This window comes from Musca domestica, unplaced genomic scaffold (genome assembly GCF_030504385.1).
Source record: "Musca domestica strain aabys unplaced genomic scaffold, Musca_domestica.polishedcontigs.V.1.1 128, whole genome shotgun sequence".
NCBI classification, from domain to species: domain Eukaryota; kingdom Metazoa; phylum Arthropoda; class Insecta; order Diptera; family Muscidae; genus Musca; species Musca domestica.
In genome coordinates, this window is record NW_026712169.1 from 1,113,535 (window position 1) to 1,135,934 (window position 22,400).

At 36.3% G+C, this 22,400-nt stretch overlaps 2 protein-coding genes across 2 annotated transcripts in view; both read left to right on the forward strand.

The window, feature by feature from the left end:
• LOC131800731 (cytochrome b-c1 complex subunit Rieske, mitochondrial-like) overlaps positions 1-22,400 on the forward strand; it is a 307,140-nt gene that overhangs the window by 171,430 nt on the left and 113,310 nt on the right. The gene's annotated exons all lie outside the window — the stretch shown is intronic.
• LOC131800730 (uncharacterized) lies at positions 25-2,485 on the forward strand. The gene has a single exon (XM_059118413.1). It carries the CDS (start codon positions 25-27, stop codon positions 2,452-2,454), a length of 2,430 nt encoding a protein of 809 aa, XP_058974396.1. The 3' UTR covers positions 2,455-2,485.

Here is a 22,400-nt window from a genome sequence, read left to right on the forward strand (position 1 = left end):
ACTAATTTCTATTAAACTTTGAAAATGACTTTAATTTGTTTTAAATGTTCAAAAATGTATAACAGTATAAAAGATTTAGTAACACATTTAAAGGAAAACCACTTTATAACCACATTGGATAAAATACAGTGCGCTCAACCTGAATGCTTTCAGATTTTCAACAACCTGAAAGCCTTTCGAAATCATATACTTAAAGTACATATAAAAAATTCGCCAGGAGCTGATGTGTCTGAAAAGCATTTAGGAAAATTGGCTCAAATAAATACCGAGAAAAACTTTGTAACAGAAAAGTGCAGTAATCCTGAGTTGATGATCAACATAGATTTGGAAAAAATTTCTAATTACATAAATGCAATAAAAACCCGTACCTTACAATTTTTGTTGCATTTATATTGCAAGGATAACTTAGCTCGTAAGGATGTCAGGCAAATTCAGGAGTCTGTATCAGAAATTTTGATGCCATTGGGAAGTATAATTACAGAAATTAGTATGAATTCTCTGAGTAGTGACCTTTTACAAATTGTATCTGAATTATGTTTGAATCCATTCAAAAATTTTAAAAATGAATACAAATTTTTGAAGTACATTGAAAAAGAAAATTTATATCAGTCAGCAAAACCATTTCTTTTATCAAACACAATAGAGCCAAAAGTCTCCCGTGGTAACCCTGATTTACGACCAGTCTTCTTAAATTACTATATGATGCCAATTCGATTTCAAATTAAGAAATTTTTCCAACTTCCTAATATTTTGCATTCAACCCTTAATAACATAGACGAATCAATTAAAAGTAGCACATTGTCTAACTTTGTATGCGGTGAAATTTTTCGAACCAAACTTATTAATATGCAGAAACAATATGTTATACCTTTCATACTATATTTCGATGATTACGAAATAAACAATCCATTAGGTTCACACAAATATTCTATATGCGCAGCGTACTATATATTTCCTAATATCCCTCAACACCTACAATCAAAATTAGATTTTATTTTTCATTTTGGATTTATTAAGACAAGCAGTTACAAAGCATTAGGCAACGAAAAAACATTCATTCACCTTGTTAACGAAGTTAAATATCTCGAAGAAATTGGCTTGGATATATATGTAAATGACACAAATTATCGCGTTCATTTTGTACTTGGTGGTGTTGCAGGTGATAATCTTGGTGTCAATACTATATTAGGATTTTCTAAAAGTTTCTCCGCATACTCGTTTTGTAGAATTTGTAAATTGAATAAAAATGAAACCAAAAATAATTGCAATGAAAATATAAACAGTCTCCGTAATAAACTTAACTACGAGCAAGATATAGATCTAGGTAATAATCAAGATAGTGGTATACATGAAAATTCTGTATTCAACAATATAAAAACTTTTCACGTAACAGAAAACTTTATCTTCGATATAATGCATGACTTATTTGAAGGCGTTTGCATCTATGATTTATGTCAAATATTACTTGGCTTAATTGAAGAAAATATTGTCACATTGGAACAGATAAATCAAAGAAAACAATTGTTTCAATACGGAGACCAAGAAGTTGGAAACATATCTCCTGCCCTTGACATTACAAAATTGAAAAAAAATAAGATGACAATGTCTGCACGCGAATGCTGGTCATTTACACATTTCATAACCTTAATGATAGGCGACTTAGTACCCGTGAACAATAAGTTTTGGAAACTATTGTGTTTGCTGATAGAAATTGTCGATGTAAGTTTGCAACCAACATTTTCAAATAATGAAATACAACATTTAAGAAAACTCATTAAAGATCATCACTTTTTATACATAACACTTTTCGGACAAACACTCAAACCAAAGCACCATTTTCTTACTCATTATCCGACAGCAATTAAAAAATGTGGCCCCCTTAAAAATTTGTGGTCGATGAGATTCGAGGCAAAACATCGTCCATCGAAAGTGTACTCGCGGTGTATAACTTCAAGATTAAACCCTCCTCTAACATTGAGTAATAAAGCCTGCCTGAAGTTTTCTGAGTTTTTGTTGCGTTATAAAAGTGGTTTTCCTATTACTGTTGAATTAATAAAACAATCAAAAAATACAGATCTCAGCACATTTCCGAATTTCCATGAATTAATAGATTCAGATATAGAAGAAGAAGAGTACAATTTAATGTTTAATTTGATTGAAGAAATTCTGTACAAAGGGAAGGAATATAAAATTAATAATTATATTTCTGCGTACCACAATAATCTCTGTAAATTTTTTAAAATTAAGTTTTTTTTGAACAGAAACGACGATTTGTATGTTGTTTGCTATCCAATAGAAATTGAATTCGACAATCATTTTCAAGCCTACAAAATCGGTAAGGCGTTAAAAAATAAAATTTATATTAAACATATATCTTTTTTTACCAGCCCTCCCTTAAATATACACACTAGTTGTAATGGAAATACATATTTTAGAAATAAGCGATATTTATAAATAAACAATAAATGAACTTGTAAAAATTAAATTTTTCTTGTTTTATTCAAACAAAGGTTAATTTATTATTAAAAATTATCATATGAATTGTTTCTCGTTAAAAGAAGTGAACAATAAATAGTTAACTGAACTATAAAAAATGTATAAATAACAATCTTCATAGTTAATAGCATTAACAATTTTATTGTTAAATTAAACATAAACTGTTTAGACAAACTGACTATGAAATGTTATTATTAACAATTCTCATGGTTACAAAAATTTAACAGTGCATTGTTAAAACAACAATTTTTTTTTCAATATCAACAATTTTCGTGGTTAAAAAAGTCAATCATGGAATAGCTAAATTAACGATGATTATTTTTAAATACCAGTCAACAAGAAAATGTTTAAATTAACCTTACATAACGTAGACTCCAAATCATGTTTATTTATGGTTAAGCTAACCTTGTATAAGGTTAATTTTTTTCTCTGTGTACGGAGACGAGCACCTGCATACACAATTGTTTGTCATAGGCTGTAGAACTCATTACGAACTTTAAATGCGAATCATCAAAATAGCGAATATCGGGGGGTGTCGTTGTATGGGAACTATTCGATATCGTGGACCAATATAGACACTTCACTTCCAGGGGATAAAGTACTCAGAAGGGAATTCTTGTGTAGGTTTTCAGACAATTCCATTGAAAAATGTGGCTAAAATCATCAAATACAGAATATCGGGGGGGTACTGTTATATGGGGGCTATACGATGCCGTGCACCGATTTAGTCCATTTTCGAGCTTGTCTTGCCTGAAGACAAAAGACTGAACTATGCAAAAAATTTTAGCTTCCTATTTTAATTCGTTTTGACTCTAACGTGATTACAACAGACGGACATACGGACGGACAAGGTAAAATCGTAGTCAAATTTTGATCAAGAATACTTTCTTAGGTCTAAAATTATTACTTCGAAATGTTGTAACGAATCTAAAATTTTAAGGTGGACTTTTTGCTGCCAAGATCGTATGCAAATCTGGCACGCAGTGGCCGAAAAATGGCTTGTGAGCTGAACATATGGCAATATTCCATTCGGCAAATATTAAAAATGAGCTCGTGATAAAGCCATTGAAATTCCAAAAAGTGCAAGAACTTACACCGCAACAGAAAGATAGACTCAAAAGAGCTAAATAGTGACTTCGCTTGGCCAAAAGTGGTGAACTGCCGGATTTAGTTTTCTCCGATCCGAGAACATTCGTTGTCAAGCAGTTTGTAAACAAACAAAATGATCGTGTTTACTTGCCAAAGTGGTCAGCTGAAAATGTGCCCCTTACGTTGGCCAACAGAACTCAAGCGCCGGCCATGGTGATGGTGTGGGCCGCCATAACAGCCGATGTTAATCTGATGTTAATCGACCGTGGCATCAGAATAAATGCCGAATATTGTGGTGAAAATATTCTGGAGGGTGTATTTAAGCCTTGGACACGTAAACATTTTGGTCGCTGACCATGGACATTCCAATAGGACTCGGCACCATCGCATTCAACACGCGCTCCACCCAAGAATGGTTACAAAATGAGGTACCTCGCTTCATTTCCAGCGCACAATGGCCACAAAAATCTTCGGATACCAATCCGTTGGACTATTGTGTCTGGAGTATTTTAGAAAGTAAGGTTGGTACTAAAAAATACCAAAATGTCGATCTCCTCAAGCAAGCGCTTCGCCGGGAATGAGCCAAAAAACCGCAGAGCAACATTCGAGCAGCGTGTGATGCTAAAGGTGACCAATTCAAACAAATCTAAACTTATTCTAAGATTTGATAATATTTCCGACATTTTTTGCTTTCATTCAATAAAATTACAAAAATGTAAAAATTATGGCGTTTGACAGTGTTGCAGTTTTTGTATCTCACACTGTACGAAGGCGTGGTTTTGCATACGTAATTTTTTGTCATCGGCTGTAGTACCCATTACAAACTTTAAATACAAAATTGGAAACAATTACATTGAAAAATGTGACTAAAATCATAAAAATACCGAATATCGGGAAGTACAGTTATATGGGGGATATGCGATATCGTGAACCTACCATCCAGGGGACAAAGTACTCGGAACGAACACCTTTTGTTAATTTTCAGACAATTTCATTAATAAATATGGCTAAAATCATCAAAATTCCGAATATCAAGAGGTACAGTAATATAGGGCATATATCGTGGACCGTACATGTGGTACCGTCATATGTGGGCTAGTAGTACCCATTACGAGCTTCAAAAGCGAAAATTGAGTCCGATGAAAAATTTCTCTAAAATCATCAAAATACCGAATATCAGGTGGTATCGTTATATGGGGGCTATACATACAGACAACAGTTTTTACACACAATTTTACACAATTTTTTGTCATGTGCTATAGAACCCATTACGCACTTTAAATACGAAATTTGAAAAAATTTCGATAAAAATGTTGCTAAAATCATCAAAATAGCCAGTGTGGGCCAGTGTAGACAAAGTTCTCAGAAGGAACTCCTTGTGTGAATTTTCAGACAATTCCATTGAAAAAATCAGCTACAATTATCAAAATAATGAATCAAAATACTCAAATAACAGAATCGCTCTCTAACGTTTAAATTTCCGACATTGGTATGACACCATACATCGGCTTGCATAAAATTTTCCATTGCGTCGACTGTTTGTTTGTCAGTTAGTCACAAACGTTTCTATCAAATTGATCGGATACATTTTTATTTTTATGAATTAAATGGGCTGGCATTTTGTTGAAATTCTTCAGAAAACTGTTTACCAAAATGTTTGTCCTGTTTCAAAATAAATACACCTTACTAATCAACTGAAACTATGCCAGCGTATAATTTATAGTAGACATTAAATATTTTATAGTATAAAATAAAAACAAAAAAAAAAGCGGTAGCAGAAAAAGAACACTTTCATTTTTTTTCTAAACTTTAGTGAAAAAATTTAGATTCAGTCACTCAACATAGTTTTTGTTTTGTAGTCCCCCGAAAAAAAAGAAAAAACTAATTCTGACGAAATGGAAATGTTAAAAATAGAAGAAAGTGTTTTGTTTTTGCGAATTTGTTTTGATCGCTGCTTTTTTCAATCTGTTTGCCAAACAAAAAAACTATACATATGTGTGATAGGCCTAACAAGGCCTATTATAATTAAGATAAGCTAAGTGAAATGGGTCATTTTTCACAGAGATAGCAAAAACTATTTTTGGGAAAACTAAAGTGTATTTGTGTGATTTTTTTTCAATATTTTTAAACGCTATGAAATTATATTCAGTTGTATTTCCTTGGAGTTTGGACAAAGTACGTTGCGGAATAAAGCTTCAGTAATAGTTTTCAAATGCTCTTAAAGAAGTTCTAACGTTATTTCAATGGGGTAAAAAAATCGGAGTTCATAGAAATCGTATCGATGTATGGAACGAAAAATTAAAATCTTACCCCAAAGCAGTAGAACCTTTAAATAAAACATAGAATAATATTTATTGTGGAATCAGAGAAATCGTCACATTATCGGAAGTTTAAAGTTCACTTGTCGCCTCCCAACTTGTTCTGCCCGCAAAGTGATTTAATTTTGAGACAAACTGAGCATATCATTTCATAGTCATTTTCTAAAATTATAATGGACAAAATGTAGCCAAAAACTGGGTCAATATATTTTTAAGTGTAGGCGTGGCATTTTCCTGGAGACTAGAGCATTTTATTATTCTTCAAAATAATTTTTTTTTTTTTTTTTTTTGAATCTGAATCTATCGATGTAGACTCGTGTTTTGATATTCAAAATCGAGTGGATTTGGAACTCCCAAATGCCAAGGAAATATTTCCAAGGTATAGACCTTCGACCAGAATTTGGTTTTAATAACAAGTTTAAATACCCTCTACCATTTGGAGAGAATTTGGCTATTTTCAAAAAAAAAAACAAAAACGTTAAAAATTCTGTTAAAATCTTATAGCTACCAACGTAGCTAGACGACGACGTGGACCTGCATAGGCAATTTTGCCATAAGCCATTACAGTATTCAAATGCGAATCTTGAAAAAAATCGGTGAATAAACGTGGACCTGCACAGACAATTTTCCGTCATAGGCTGTAGTATCCCTCACGAATTTCAAATACTAAATTTGAAACAATTCCGGTAAATAATGTCGCGAAAAGCATCAAAATACCGAATATCGGGAGGTACCGTTATAGGTGGGCTATAAGAAGACGTGGGCCTGCACAGACAATTTTCTGTCTAAGGCTGTAGTATCCATTACGAATTTCAAATACTAAATTTGAAACAATTCCGGTGAATAATGTCGCGAAAAGCATCAAAACGCCGAATATAGGGAGGAACCCTTATATGGGGGCTATAAGAAGACGTGGACCTACAGAGGCAATTTTCTGTCTAAGGCTGTAGTATTCATTACGAACTTCAAGTACCACATTTGAAACAATTCCGGTGAATAATGTCGCTAGAATCATCAAAATACCGAATATCGGGATATATCATTAATGGAGGCTATGCGAAGAACCTGACCTGCACAGACAATTTTGTGGCATAGGCTGTAGTATCCATTACGAATTTCAAATACTAAATTTGAAACAATTCCGGTGAATAATGTCGCGAAAAGCATCAAAACGCCGAATATCGGGAGATACCATTATATGAAGGCTATAAGAAGACGTGGACCTGCAGAGATAATTTTCTGTCTAAGGCTGTAGTACGAACTTCAAGTACCAAATTTGAAACAATTCCGGTGAATAATGGCGCTAAAATCATCAAAATACCGAATACAGGGAGGTACTGTTATATGGGGGCTATAAGAAAATGTGGACCTGCACAGACAATTTTCTGTCTAAGGCTGTAGTAGCCATTACGAATTTCAAATACCACATTTGAAGCGATCCCAGTGGATAATATCGCTAAAATCATCAAAATACCGAATATCGGGACGTACCGTTATATTGGGGCTATGCGAAGACGTGGCTCTGCAGAGACAACTTTCTGTCTAAGGCTGTTGTATCCATTACGAACTTCAAGTACTAAATTTGAAACAATTCCGGTTAATAATGTCGCCTTAATGACCAAAATACCGAAAATAGGGAGGTACCATTATATGGGAACTCTACCAAAACATGGACCTATACAGCCCATTTTCAATACCAAAAGTCCTGCAGAACAAAGACACATTTGAGTAAAATTTTATCAAGCTACTTCAATTCGTTTGGAGTGATTTCCACAGACGGACGGACATCGCTAAATCGATCAATATATACTTTGTTGGGTCTAAAATATACATTTCGAGGTGTTACAAACGGAATGACAAACTTAAGATACCCTCCATACTTTGGTGGAGGGTATAAAAATAGATACACGTCACAATATTTCACAGAAATGAATAAAGGTACTCCTATGATGTTTAAAATTCATTTGGACACAATTGCCACCAAAATATCCGGATACCAATCCGTTGGACTATGTGTCTGGAGTATTTTGGAAAACAAGGTTGGCACTAAAAAATACCAAAGTGTCGATCACCTCAAGCAAGTGCTCCGCCGGGAATGGGTCAAAATACCATAGAGCAATATTCGGGCAGAGTGTGACGGTTTCATTGGCCGTTTGAAGGCCATAATTCGTGCCAAAGGTGACCAATTCGAACAAATCTAAACTTTGATGCTATTTTCGTCATTTTTTGTTTTCATTCAATAAAATTTAAAAAAAAAAATGTAAAAATTATGGCGTTTGTCCTTGTTGCATTTTTTTACCTCACCCTGTATATGAGAGCTATATCAAAATCTGAACCGATTTTAATAAAATTTGGCAGAGGTATTTTTGGGCTGTATCTGATATCCGATACCAAACATCATTCATGTGAGGTGGAGATTACGAATGTGTGGGACTTAAATAACAAATGAAACCTATATATGGTAGCTATAGCTATATCTGAACCGATTTTCTTGCTTCTAGACTAAATTCGGTCGAATGTGCCAAACTTCAGGACAGGCAAAGGTATTTCTGGGCTGTATCTGATATCTGGTACCAAATACAATTGTTGTGAAGTGCTTATTACGAATGTGAGGGAATTAAACACCAAATCGGATGAAACCTATATATGGGAGCCATAGCTTTATATCTAAACCGATTTTCTCTAAATTTAATGTACTTGCTTCTCGACTGAATTCGGTTGGATGTGCCAAAATACAGGTCATTTCGACTTATATTGGCAATTTGGTGCACAATTAACCTGAAATTGGTTAAAGATATATGGGAGCTGTATCTAAATCTAATCCGATTATCGCCAATTTCGACAGGGTTCGTCCTTGGGCCACACAAATATTGTTTGCAAAATTTCATCTCAATCAAATAACAAATGCGACCTGCATTTTGTTCACAAGAATACGTGGACGGACGGACTCAGAAAGTGATTCTATGAGGATCCTCAAAAGTAACTATGGGTCTATCTCGCTTCCATCTCCATGGTACAAATAAATGCACAAAGACATAATACCCTTACCACTAATGTGGTGTAGGGTATAAAAACGAAATCTTCCAAAATGGCTTCCAACATATTGTAGTGTTGCAGGGTATCAAATTGTCGGCCCCTCATGACTATATCCTTTGCTTACTTGTTGATAATAATTTCAGATTTGAGAAGATCTTACAAGCCAATTTCTTGTTCATTGTGTGTTAAATTAATGACAGAATGAAATCGGTAAAATTTGGTGGAAATCGGTTCAGATATATCTATAACTCTCATATACAAGTTTCATACATTTTAATATTTAAACCTTCTCAAAGCCATAACTTATACTCTGTAACAGAATCGATAATCGGTACAAGATATCTCTTACAGTCTTAAGAATACCTCTTGAGATTTCAATACTTAGTTTTTTTTTTTGACCTATTGACACAAACAGCCTAAAATAATTGTTTTTTTATGCAAGGAACCACGAACTTTCCCAAAATAGACATGAAGAATACAATTATTTTACATTTTGTTTTGATTCAACCCTAACTTATCAATTAAATACTTTCGCGTGTCAACATTTTTCGTTTTTTTATTCTTATAGTTCTTGAAAATAAGTATATATATATGTCCTAAGCTGTATGTTGTTATCTCTACCGATAATTTGCTTGAAATTGCAACTTTTAGCTGGAATATTTGTTTACTGGTTATATGTGGATGTGTATGTACATGTGTAAATAATATGAGTATATGTTGGTGTTTTACACCCTTCACTGTAGGGGAGTATGTATCACAGTGTTTGGTATTCGCTTTGTAACACCTGGCAAAAATAATATACAGTATTCTTTATTGTTTGGGTTCCGAACTATACAGCGTAGTCTATATAATAAAGACTGTTTGTAATACCTCAAAATGTTCATCGGAAAGACACATCTTACGGTATATTCCTGATCATCATAAAGCTCTAAATCGATTTAAGGATGCACGTCCTCACATTATTTTTTGTACAATGTACAAACATTGCGCAATAGGTCCTATTTTGTCCAGGATAAAAAAAATCCATTATGGTAACAATAGCTCCCATCAGGGTTCTCATCATGTTAATTTATTTTGCGAACTTAGTTCCGCTTTCATACCCTTCGCCATAAAATTCAATTCCGTTTGCTACATCTTGAAATATTCTACTGAGACCCCAAGCTAATGAGTTGACTTGTTACACAGGCATTGATTTTAAACCTAGGATGTTGGTATGGGACTACTTCTAGGTATAGCTCCCATATTAAGGTACATCCCGATATTTGGTATTTTAAAGGCTAAGGTCCAAATTTCTAATCAAACGTATTTTAATCTACTATTTTGGATTCTCGGTGGATTATTTAACTTCTTGCAAAACATATTCAACGGAGGTCAACTTTTTGTTATAGATGTCATATGTCTGAACCTCTTGATATTCGGTATTCTAAAGGTTTCAGGTCCAATTTTCAAAAAAAAAAAGTTAAAAAGTATCTGTCGGTTTAATCGACAGTTGTATACCCTCAGCCAATGTACGATTATTTAAAAATATTTTGACTTCTGTTATAATTATTCAAATGTTTAACCCCTTATTGAGTACATTCCAAAGGAATGGGCCAATATTGGCCATTTCGTTTCGGACCTAAATAAATATGATATAAATATTTCGACGTGCCAGGTTTGGACTATATTTGTAACTTTCTTCACTTTACATGACATATATGATAATTTTTAGAAAATGTTAACATGTGCGTTAGGTACGGGATATAGTCGACCGAAGTATAACCGAATATTACCGACCGAAAATTACAAGAAACTCGAACATTTATATCCAATTTATGGAAAATCATAAATTCCATATTCATCTCAGGTTTCTGGCAGAGTGAGATACATTAAGATATAGCAAATTGTAAAGAATCGCTGACATGTTTCGCAAGCTATGACAGATAAAAGTATTGAAAATTGTGACCCTTTGTTGGTGAGGTACACATCTTGTGTTAGCAAAAATGTTTGTATGTGTGACATTTGAAGAGTGTTGAATGCTTATTTCGCTTTCTGTGATCGTTTTTTTTTTTCAAAATCTTGAACCCTATGTGAGGTAGATACCAGAAAATATGTTCCGATCTTCACCATCTTTATGACAGATCTTGTGTTAAAAGGAGTATTGAAATGTGTCGAGTCTGAAGGAATCGAATGTTAATTTTACGTTTTATGAGGTTCAAGGATATTCAAAAATTTGACCCCATGTTGGGGAGGTACCAGAAAGAGAGGACCGATATATCCCATCTTCACAGCAGATCTTTTATTAGTAGAAATAGTGGGATAAGTGAAATATGAAGAGAACCGGATATTTATATGGGATTTTATAATTATTTTGGTTATTAAAAAAGTTGACTCTTTGTGGGGGAGGTACCAGAAGGAATGTTCCAATCTCTACCAACTTTATAACAGATCTTGTGTTGATGGAAATATTGAGATGTGCCAAGTCTGAATGGAATCGGATGTTCGTTTCGCGTTTTATGAGCTTCATGGATATTCAAAATTTTGACCCTTTGTGAGGGAGATACTTGATGGTGTGGACCGATATTGTCAATTTCCGCACCAGACCCAGCACTGATGCAAATATTAGGATTTCCAAAGTTGGAGCAAAATCGAATTATCCTTTCTCTTTCTGTGCAGTAACATATATTTTTGGAAATCTCTACCTTTTGTGGGGGAGGTACCTAAAAGCAGTGGACCGATATATACGAAGGCGTGGACCGGCACAGACAATTTTCTGTCTTAGTCTGTAGTATCTATTAAGAACTTCAAATACCAAATTTGAAACAATTCCGGTGAATAATGTCGCTAAAATCATCAAAATACCGAATATCGGGAGGTGCCGTTATATGGGGGCTATACAAAGACGTGGACCTGCACAAACAATCTCCTGTCATAGGCTGTAGCATCCATTACGAACTCCAAATACCAAATTTGAAAGAATTCCGGTGAATAATGTTGCTAAAATCAACAAAGTACCGAATATCGGAAGGTACCGTTATATGGGGGCTATACGACGACGTGAACCTGCACAGACAATTTTCTGTCTAATGCTGTAGTATCTATTACGAACTTCAAATACCAAATTTGAATCAATTCCGGTGAATAATGTCGTTAAAATTATCACAATACCGAATATCGGGAGGTACCGTTATATGGGGGCTATACCAAAACGTTTACCTACATGGCCCATTTTCAATACTAAAAGTCCTGCAGACATAACATACATTTGAGTAAGTGTATTGAGTATTTTATCAATCTACTTACATACGTTCGGAAGCTAGAGTGATTTCCACAGACGGACGGACATTGCTAAATCGACATAGAATTTTATGCTGATCCAGAATGCTTGCGAACATTGATATGTCAAAATTTTAAAATTGTTTTGTCAACAATAAGTAGATTTTTATATATTTTCTTATACGACGCAAATCGGATGTTGTTACAATATGCATTTCTCAAAAATTTTTACAAATTTTAATAATTTTTCATTCAACATTTTCAATTCCAAAATCGGTTTGACAGTTAATTGTCCCAGCAGCTGCGTCGAAGCGACTACCTATATTCTTCTACCATGGGCGCAGGGTATAATAATACAAAGTTTATAAGGTAAAGCGTTAATTTTTAGTTTAACAATTTTTGGGAGGTCCTCAAAGTATGCTTTAAAAATGTACAATATAAAATGTGAAGAAGTCTCCTTTTGTATGACTAAAATCGCGTACAATCGTATCTTCAAATGCCTCCTGCTTCGCAAGAGATAGCTTTTCGGTTAGATTCGACGTTGAAGTCAATGGAACTAAAATGAGTTCCATTTTTGTATCCCTTTAGCAATCTCTGAATCCATACTCCCTCCGGAAGAAGTTTCCTGGATTATCTTGAGTACATATGACTATGAAAAGGCCAAGAAATTGGATGGGATGCTATAGGTCACTACTGTGTATAGCTTCCATGCCTCCTAATTTTTGCTATTCTGAGGGGTTTGGGAAGGGTATAAAAAGTTCGGTTCCTGCCCCATTATAATTCTGCTTAAAATTGGTTTTCATTCGCTCCTACGAGAATGTACGTACATTCGTTATTTTGAATTTATCTTCATTGTAGTAGGTATTTCCCATTCCGCTTTACATTTTGTATACGCTCACTCTGCCTAGCGTTGTTATTGTTGCTCATGTTCTTGCTATTCGTCTGTTGCTGTTCCTGCTGTTGCCGCTGCTACTGCTGTTGTTGTTGTTCTAGATGATATTGCTGTTTTGAATTCGTTTTATTGTTTTTGTTTTTCTTCTAATTTCACCTTGAAAAGTTCATTCACGTCAAGACGTAATAAAAACGCATGTATGAATGTTAGAATAACAACAAGTATCCCCCCTCCTCTCCCCAGGCCACCAGCAACCGCGCACACACTGTAACCGCCGCACACAACAAGACTACAGCGAACAGCATATTAACGCACAATAACGCACACGCGCTACACTTAACCCGTCCCGGACCCTGCCGGAACCCCTCTTGCAAACCCATCGACCGACCAACCAGCCATCCATCTATCATTGGGCCGGTCTGGCAAAAACAAAAAATGCCAGCGAGCACCATCATCATCGTTGTTGTGGTTCCAGTTCTAGCTTTGCACAACCGTGTATTTGTCATAGAATAACAATAGCATAGAACGAAAATTCATACAAAATGGGAACAACAACAACGCCAACACGCAGAGCCGCAGCTAGCAGCAGCGACGGCTGTACACTTGAACACAAACATCAGCAGCAACAGCATAGACAGCAACAGCAGCAACCATGACATTAACAACAATACCACACACACACATAATTTACTATCGCAACAACAACGAAAGTCGAAGAGCTTATTCCAAGACGGACACAACTTGGACCCAGGGACAGACATGTTGACAAATCATTTGTGAAGCATAATCCAAGAAAAAAAATGTTCGTGGGACTTGCAGATACAAAATTTCTAAGATTTTTTCTCTCGGCGAACTTTTGAATGATCAAAACAACAAAATAGACAAAAAAAAAAAACTACAAGAACAATGCCAACCGACAACCGAAGTAACCTAAAACAACAAAACAAACCAACATAATTGGGAAATGTCGCAGTTGTGGGTATTCGATAGATCATTTTTATGGACTATGGTGCTATGTAGGGGGAGGGCACTTTAGCTGTCATTCCGGTAAACTTCAAAAATATATAGGTATCTTATTTTTTCCAGTGGTATAATTTAGATCGTGTAATGTTTAGAATACGCATAACAAATTCGTAGTTGGGAAATGTGGGTCCGTCCAATCTTTTTGATACCTCTAAAGATTTCAAAATGTTGAAGAAAAATACAAATATTATTACTGAGCAAAAGATATACCCGGTATACATTATTCAAACTTGGCACATCGTGACTGAATGACTGACATCAGCGCCCAGACGAAATGGCTGAAGTTAAAATTTTGAAATTTTGGATGAGGGTCACTCTTGTTCCGAAGGGGTCAGATAAGGCTGGGTTTTTGGAAATTCGTACTAGAACGGCGCGAAACGTATTAAAACTTACTAAATATCGTACCCTTTGTATTTGAGGAAGCAGTAGAGCTAGAACATTTAATTTGGCATCAGGGTGACTGATGCAGTGTATGCTAGATGTCCCGAAGGGTTTTTTGGAAAATCGCACTATAAGTATACGAAAATTACTAAAATGTACAATATTCGAAACCATTCCGTATCAGGAGAACGATTAGAGCTAAAAAAATGAAATTTGGAATGATAATGGAAATGGGAATCAAGGTTGAGGAGTAAAGTCGACGTAAGGAGATAGTTTTGGAAGTGCATACTCATGTACAGGGTGAGAAGAAAAAACCAGCTTCAGACTGCTGTCATTTCTAAGACACTCGTCCGACAGCTGTTAAAATTATTCCAGTGACAGCTCATTATATTGTTTACAAGAGTACAAAATCATTTTGGTAAGAATTGGCTGGAAAACCACAAGAGACTATCGTTAGAGCACTCCAGCATTTAAATGTGAAAAAATTGCCATGATACGGGTAGCGTAGCCTAGGAAGAGGACGGAAGAAAACAGCAACATCAGCAGAAATGGTTCGAAAAGTAAAGAAGCGACTTGATCGCAGTGGCCGAAAAATGGCCGTGAGCTGAACATATCGCAATATTCCATTCGACAAATATTGAAAAATGAGCTCGGGGTAAAGCCATTGAAATTCCGAAATGTGCAAGAACTTACACCGCAACAGAAAGAAAATAGACTCAAAAGAGCTTGGCCGAAAGTGGTGAACTGCCGAATTTGGTTTTCTCCGGTGAGAAAACATTAGTTGTCCAACAGTTTCTAAAGAAACAAAATGATCGTGTTTACTTGCCAAAGAGGTCAGCTGAAAATTTGAACCTTTGGTTGGCCAACAGAACTCAAGCGCCGGCTGTGTTGATGGTGTGGGCCGCCATAACAACCGAGGGTCGCTCTCCGCTCGTATTAATCGACCGTGGCATCAGAATAAATGCCGAATATAATCGCGAAAATATTCTGGAGGGTGTATTAAAGCCACGCAAACATTTTGGCCGCAGACCTTGGACATTCCAACAGGACTCCGCACCATCGCACTCAGCACGCGCCACGCAAGAATGGTTACAAAATGAGGTTCCTCGCTTCATTTTCAGCGCACAATAGCCACCAAAATTTCCGGATACCAATCCGTAAAGCCTCAAGAGTCTTTGCTACTGGCTACAAAAGCAAAATTGGCGTTTATGATTTGCCTTTGCTGGTATCCTTGTCTAGCTTCAGTAGCGGGACAACCAGACCCATTTTCTATGTTTCGGAAACGATGTCAGTGGCTAGCCACAGTTGTTTCCATATTACCATTGAAATTCCGTCTGGGCCCAACGCTATGGATGACTTAGCGTTTTGGTTGACATTTGCAAAAACACCCATCGTAGGCTGTGGTGGTCCCTCCCCGTTGGGAAGAGATCTAATACAACGTAATACTTTTCGCTTCACCCTAACGCTCGTAGTGTGCTCGACAAATTGTCGTTTAAAATTTCCAACACACCTCTACGGATCAGTCACTGTTCCATCATTAAAAGTGACTGGGGTCCTATAATATTTTGTTTTTTTTTTTTTTCAGAGTTCGAGAGCTATTAAACCGTTCCCCACAGCACATATCGGTTAAAAAGTTGCAAAACTTCGGATGTTCCAATAATTTTTTTCATTTTTATGCTTATGCAATAGGTTTGGAATGACGGAGATCATCACGCTCATTTCCCGCTGCCTCTGCTGGAAATTTGCTCTCATTTATTTCGACCAGTAGGTATGTCTATTGTATGATTATGTCTCGGAAAATCCTTTCTGCTACTTGAACATTAGAAGGATTATACAGTTCTCTGAAGCGAAGGTTGGTGAACTCTCTAAATTCTGACCAGTGAGTTTTCCAGTGGATAAGGAAAGTGCGACATTCTGGCAATATGCTTTGGAAACGATTATCGGGAGATGGTCTGAGAAAAGACGCGTTGCCAAGTCACGTCATTTATCAGACCGAATGACACTATGGCCAAGTCAGGCGAATTGTGGAACACTTTTCTTATTCTGGTAGGAGACATCCTCGTTTATCGTGGAGAATGTGGATCAGTCAATCTACTCTGCTAGCGCTGAGCTATGTTCACATTCTCATATTGACAGCTATTAATTAAGCACCTCTACCTCGACACCACTCAAGGTGGTCATTAAAATCACTTAGTACCAGGCGGTTATTGCCTATCAACATCGGGCTAATATCTCACAGCTATATTCACATTCGCATGTTTCAGCTATTAATTGGTGGGATATATACATTTAGCACCTATACCTCCCTGACTGAGACATCCCATTTATGGATCACTAGAGATTAGCTCAAGCAAGATAGGCCTGTATGAAGAGCTATTAATTGGCGGGATATATACATTAAGCACCTATACCTCGACAGATCCACACCTGACTGAGACAAGCTAGATAGGCTTGCATTGAACAGGGACCCATACCCCCACTCATTTTTTTCGTGGGATTCTTCGTCAATGCGTTGTAATCAAAACCATAACGTGGTAGGCTGCAATATTCACTGAGCTTAGTTTCCTACACCGCTGCGATCAAAATATTCCTCCGATTCATAAATACCACTATCTCATCAATTTTCTCTGGGAGTCCGTTACAATTAAATTACAAGAACGATGCACCATCCTGAAGTGGAAGAGCAACATGGGACATAAGATGCTGCCTTGGAGTTCCGTACCCCGATGACGACTTAGAAGTAGATGTTTGCAATTTAGTAGCAATTGAAGGTTTCCAGATTTCTTTCTTTAAAAATATTTCTGTTTTGCCTACTTTTTGGAGACAGTAGGGTTTATTTCAGATCTTACAATGTGTCATGTATGGAAAATACATATTTCTGTAATGGACAAAGAAAGGTGCTATATCAAAACGAGTATACATGCATACTTTTTGTCGGGAAAATGCAACAATTCATAATACATTTTTCAAAATCAAGACATGAATCATAATTAGAATTTACAGGAAAATCTATAATTTTCATATAACCACGGAAAAAACCTGCTAAATTGTTGTGTTTGCATTTATTTTTTCGTTCAAATTTTAGACAATTCTAGACTCGTAAATACATACGCATGTATGTGTGGATAATAAATATTAGAAATGTCTTTGCATGTATGCGAATCATTATTCTTGCTATTTTCAATTGATTAAGGTTATTGCACTTTGAATGCTCGCTCACTCATACACTCATCCGAAATTATTTCGAAAATAACATCATCCGTAGAGAGTAAAAAAACACAATTGCCGGTTAGATCATAACACAAGAAGTAAACAAAAGCCGTACATGCATAGATATATGTTTGTAGGTAGGTATATAAATTTGGAAATTTTGCAGATGAAGAAAGACAAACAAAACAATTACACACAATAAAATGGGCTGGTGTTGCCAGATAAATCTTTCCGATGGTTATGCTATACTTGTTTAAAACTATATTGGAGTTCTACCATTCAGGGGTTTGAGTGAGAACATTGAAGTCACTCATTTGTAAAATGTTAAAAATATTATAAACTGTAGGATATTTGTCATTTAAAAATTGTTTCATAATAAAAGAAGATAAGTGAAAACTACGTGATGACATCGAAAAATACGGGAAAATCCAGTGAAAATTTTGAAAAACGATAAAATGTGTGTTTGGAAGTCGAATAGTTCGACCACTATGCAAAACATGATGAGAGCCACCTGGATAAAAAAAAAAAAAGAAAACAAGGGGGGGAACCTCCTAATAACGCAGGGAGAGCGTATAACCCATTGTCCGGATTATGGGGGGTAAGAATATTTGACAATGCACATAGGATAACACAGTAACATATACATAAGATGAAAAAATTGCAACCAATTTCAAACTGCTGCCATTTCTAAGCCACTCGTCCGACAGCTGTTAAAATTATTCCAGTGACAGCTCTTTATATTTTTTACAAGCATACAAAAACATTTTGGTGAGAATTTTCGAGAAAAAAAGTTATTCGTGATGGAATTCAAGCGTGATAGTGTGATTTCTTTATATTTGGCTGGTAAACCACAAAAAATCTCCAGCATTAAAATGTGAATAAATCTTTTGTGTCTCGTACCATCGCTCGTTACCGTGATACTGGTAGCGTAGCCGACATCAAGGAAGTGGACGGACGAAAACAGCGACATCAGCAGAAATGGTTCGAAAAGAAAAGAAGCCAAACCCGCGTCGCAGTGGCCGAAAATGGCTCGTGAGCTGAAATATTGCAATATTCCATTTGGCAAATATGGAAAAATGAGCTCGGGGTAAAGCCATTGAAATTCCAAAAAGTGCAAGAACTTACACTGCAAGGGAAAGAAAATAGACTCAAAAGAGCTAAAGAGCTGCTTCACTTGGCCGAAAGCGGTGAACTGCCGAATTTGGTTTTGTCCGATGAGAAAACATTCGTTGTCCAGCAGTTTGAAAACAAACAAAATGATCGCGTTTACTTTCCAAAGAGGTCAGTTGAAAATTTGAACCTTTGGTTGGCCAACAGAACTCAAGCGCCGGCTGTGTTGATGGTGTGGGCCGCCATAACAACCGAGGGTCGCTTTCCGCTCGTATTAATCGACCGTGGCATCAGAATAAATGCCGAATATTATCGCGAAAATATTCTGGAGGGTGTATTAAAGCCTTAGGCACGCAAACATTTTCGCCGCAGACATTGGACATTCCAACCGGACTCGGCACCATCGCACTCAGCACGCGCCACCCAAAAATGGTTACAAAATGAGGTTCCTCGCTTCATTTCCAGCGCACAATGGCCACCAAACTCTCCGGATACCAATCCGTTGGACTATTGTGTCTGGAGTATTTTGGAAAGCAAGGTTGGCTATAAAAAAATACCAAAGTGTCGATCACCTCAAGCAAGCGCTTCGCCGGGAATGGGCCAAAATACCGCAGAGCAACTTTCGGGCAGTGTGTGACGGTTTCATTGGCCGTTTGAAGGCCATAATTCGTGCCAAAGGTGACCAATTCGAATAAATCTAAACTTATTCTAAAAGTTGATGCTATTTCCGACATTTTAATAAAAATTAAAAAAAAAATGTAAGAATTATGGCATTTGACTTTGTTGAATTTTTATACCCTCCACCATACTATGGAGGGCATATTAACTTTGTCATTCCGTTTGTAACTCATACTCATGTCAGACCCAACAAAGTATATATATTCTGGTTCAGCGTAAAATTCTAAGTTGATTTAGCGATATCCGTCTGTCTATATGTCTGTTGTAATCTGGCTATCTTTCGAACGAATTGAGAAGGCTAAAATTTTGCACACATGTTTATTTTTTCAGTAGGCAGGTTAAGTTCGTAAATGGGCCATGTAGGTCCACGTTTTCATATAACCTCCATACAACGGTACCTCCCTATATTCGATATTTTGACGAATTTAGGTACAATACTCACCGAAATTGTTTGAGATGTTGTATTTGAAGTTCGTAATGGATGCTACATCCTGTGAAAGAAAATTGTCAATGCTGATCCAGGTCTTCGCACAGCTCCGGTATAACGGTACCTCCCTATATACGATATTTAGATGATTTTAGCTACATTATTGAACGTTTATTTCAAGTTTCTAATTTGAATATGATAATGGCTTGTGACAAAAAATGCCTATGTAGGTCCACGCGGTATACGCCCCATCTCTATCTTCGGTATTTTTTAAATTGTAATAGAATTTTTTAAGGATTTTATTTTTTGAAAATTTCCAAATTCGTTCCAAATGGTGGAGGGTATTCAAAGTTCGGCCCGACCGAACTTACTGCTTTTTAACTTGTTATTATCTCACCCTGTATGTACATCCATAAAGCTTGTGTTTTTGCAAACGCAGATACCGGCACATATGATGGTTGTAATATACTCCTATTCTTGAATTCAAACATTTTCACATCAAAGCTTGTAATAGAATGTTAAGAAGAAATTGCTATGCTAGGGCGTGTGACCAAAGTAAGTCTTATTTGGATCCCAGGCTATTTTTGGTTACGAAGAAGCAGACAAGCTAGCTAGAGCAGGATCTGGGATCCGAACTCTCTACGGCGTCAGTCGTTACACCAATGGTAATGGTTAAGCGCAGCTCAGATGATCCAAACCTGAAATTTATATATTGTCGAAATTGGCTATTTTCATTAAGATTTCTATACCATCTGGCATCTCTCTATAAACAATGCCCACAACATGCAAGTATGTGTTTGTATTTTCGATATCGTGTAGTTCATGCAAACATTTGCCATTTGCCACGAAATATATATGGTGCGGGGGGCATTTGATAATAAAGTGAATAGAGTGCTAAACAACACTAACAAAAGCAGCGCCAATCACAACAATCGTTCCACACACACATACATACATACCTAGATTTGCAGTAGGGTCTGCAGAGGGCAAAGTGTGTGGAACCCGCCCAGAACGCACAAGTAAAAAAAATGAAAATAAAAACAGAAATTATAAACAACCAGCTTGCCAACGCATACCAACGAAGCTGAACATAACAAACGGCGAAAACAAAACGTAAAAAAGCACAAGAGAACGTACATCAACGCCAAGCGAGAATAAGACGATAGCTTCCATATAATCGTGGCTGTTGTGGCTGCGGTTAGCATAGAAACGTCGTGGACGCATAAGAACTTTGGCTACGTCAACGCTGCTGTTGCTCCTGCTCCATGTATGGCAAGAAAGCGTGCAAAATTTGTGCGTTTCACAAGAGTTTCTGGTTCTTGCCATGGCGATGACGGGCGGCGTCATTGGTAACGATGATGGCGACAGCAATGGCGATGATGCAATGCTTTCATACACACAAACATGAGCTTGTACGTAGGTATTTCCGTCCATAATATTTTAGGCTTTGTTATTTAAAAGAAAATTTGGCGCCTAGAATGTAAAAATAAATAATTTTATAATACCTACTAATACCTACCAGATATCAATATTGGATATTGATTTTAACATAAGGAAAATGTACATATGTAGGTATGTGTTTATGTAAGTACCCAGCGAACCAAACTGTCCCACTCAGGCCGAAACCGGGAAGAGATTTCCAATTTCGATTGTAATCTCGGTCTTACCAATAGTTAAGTGGAGTGATTAACGTGTTCTCTGATCGAAGGGTCGGATGAATGTCTGACGATTTTGCAGACTTTCGGATATTGAGGGGATACCAGGGTTGTCCGACCGAATTTGAAAGCAATATCTTAAGAAGTTCAGCTTCATATAGAATATTCATGCCCAGTTAATTACATATTTTTTGTTAAAGGCCAGTTACTTTAGAGTCATATATAAAACTATATGATACCCTACACCACTATGCATATTTAGTAGAGCTCTTGTAACAAAATAATTTATTTGAAGTAGATCATACCACCTACGAACATTTCACTTTACAGCAGTTACAAATTGGTTTCAGAGGGAACTAATATAAATTTAACGAAGACATTTTAATCGTTAATACTAAATAACATTGCTAAAGAGTGTATGATATTACTTCGAGAAGAATTATATTAAAAAACAAGTAAGCAAAGGCTATAGTCGTGCGGGGCCGACCATGTGATTCCCTACAACACTACAATATGTTAGAAGCTCCCTTATATCCTGATCGATTTTGGAAGATTTCGCTTTTGAAATTATGTCACGAGACATTGACCAGAGAAATTCGCCCAATATTTAGGCACACCGTCATACTGTTGGTTGTTGTGGTCCATTTTTCATCCAAAATGCTTGAATAATTCCCTGTCCTTAACTCTCTTTCCAGGCGTGTCGATTGGCTTCAATTGTGTGATCAGGAAGTATTTTCCTGTTTTTGTTTCATTTGAACCCCTAAATATTTTGCGATCATCTCCAAAAGGAAGAGGCCCCTCTGTATCTCAAATTTAGACCCATCTATATG

Coding starts and splice junctions, on each gene's coding strand:
- LOC131800730 (XM_059118413.1), top strand. CDS start 25: ATGACTTTAATTTGTTTTAAATGTTCAAAAATGTATAACAGTATAAAA.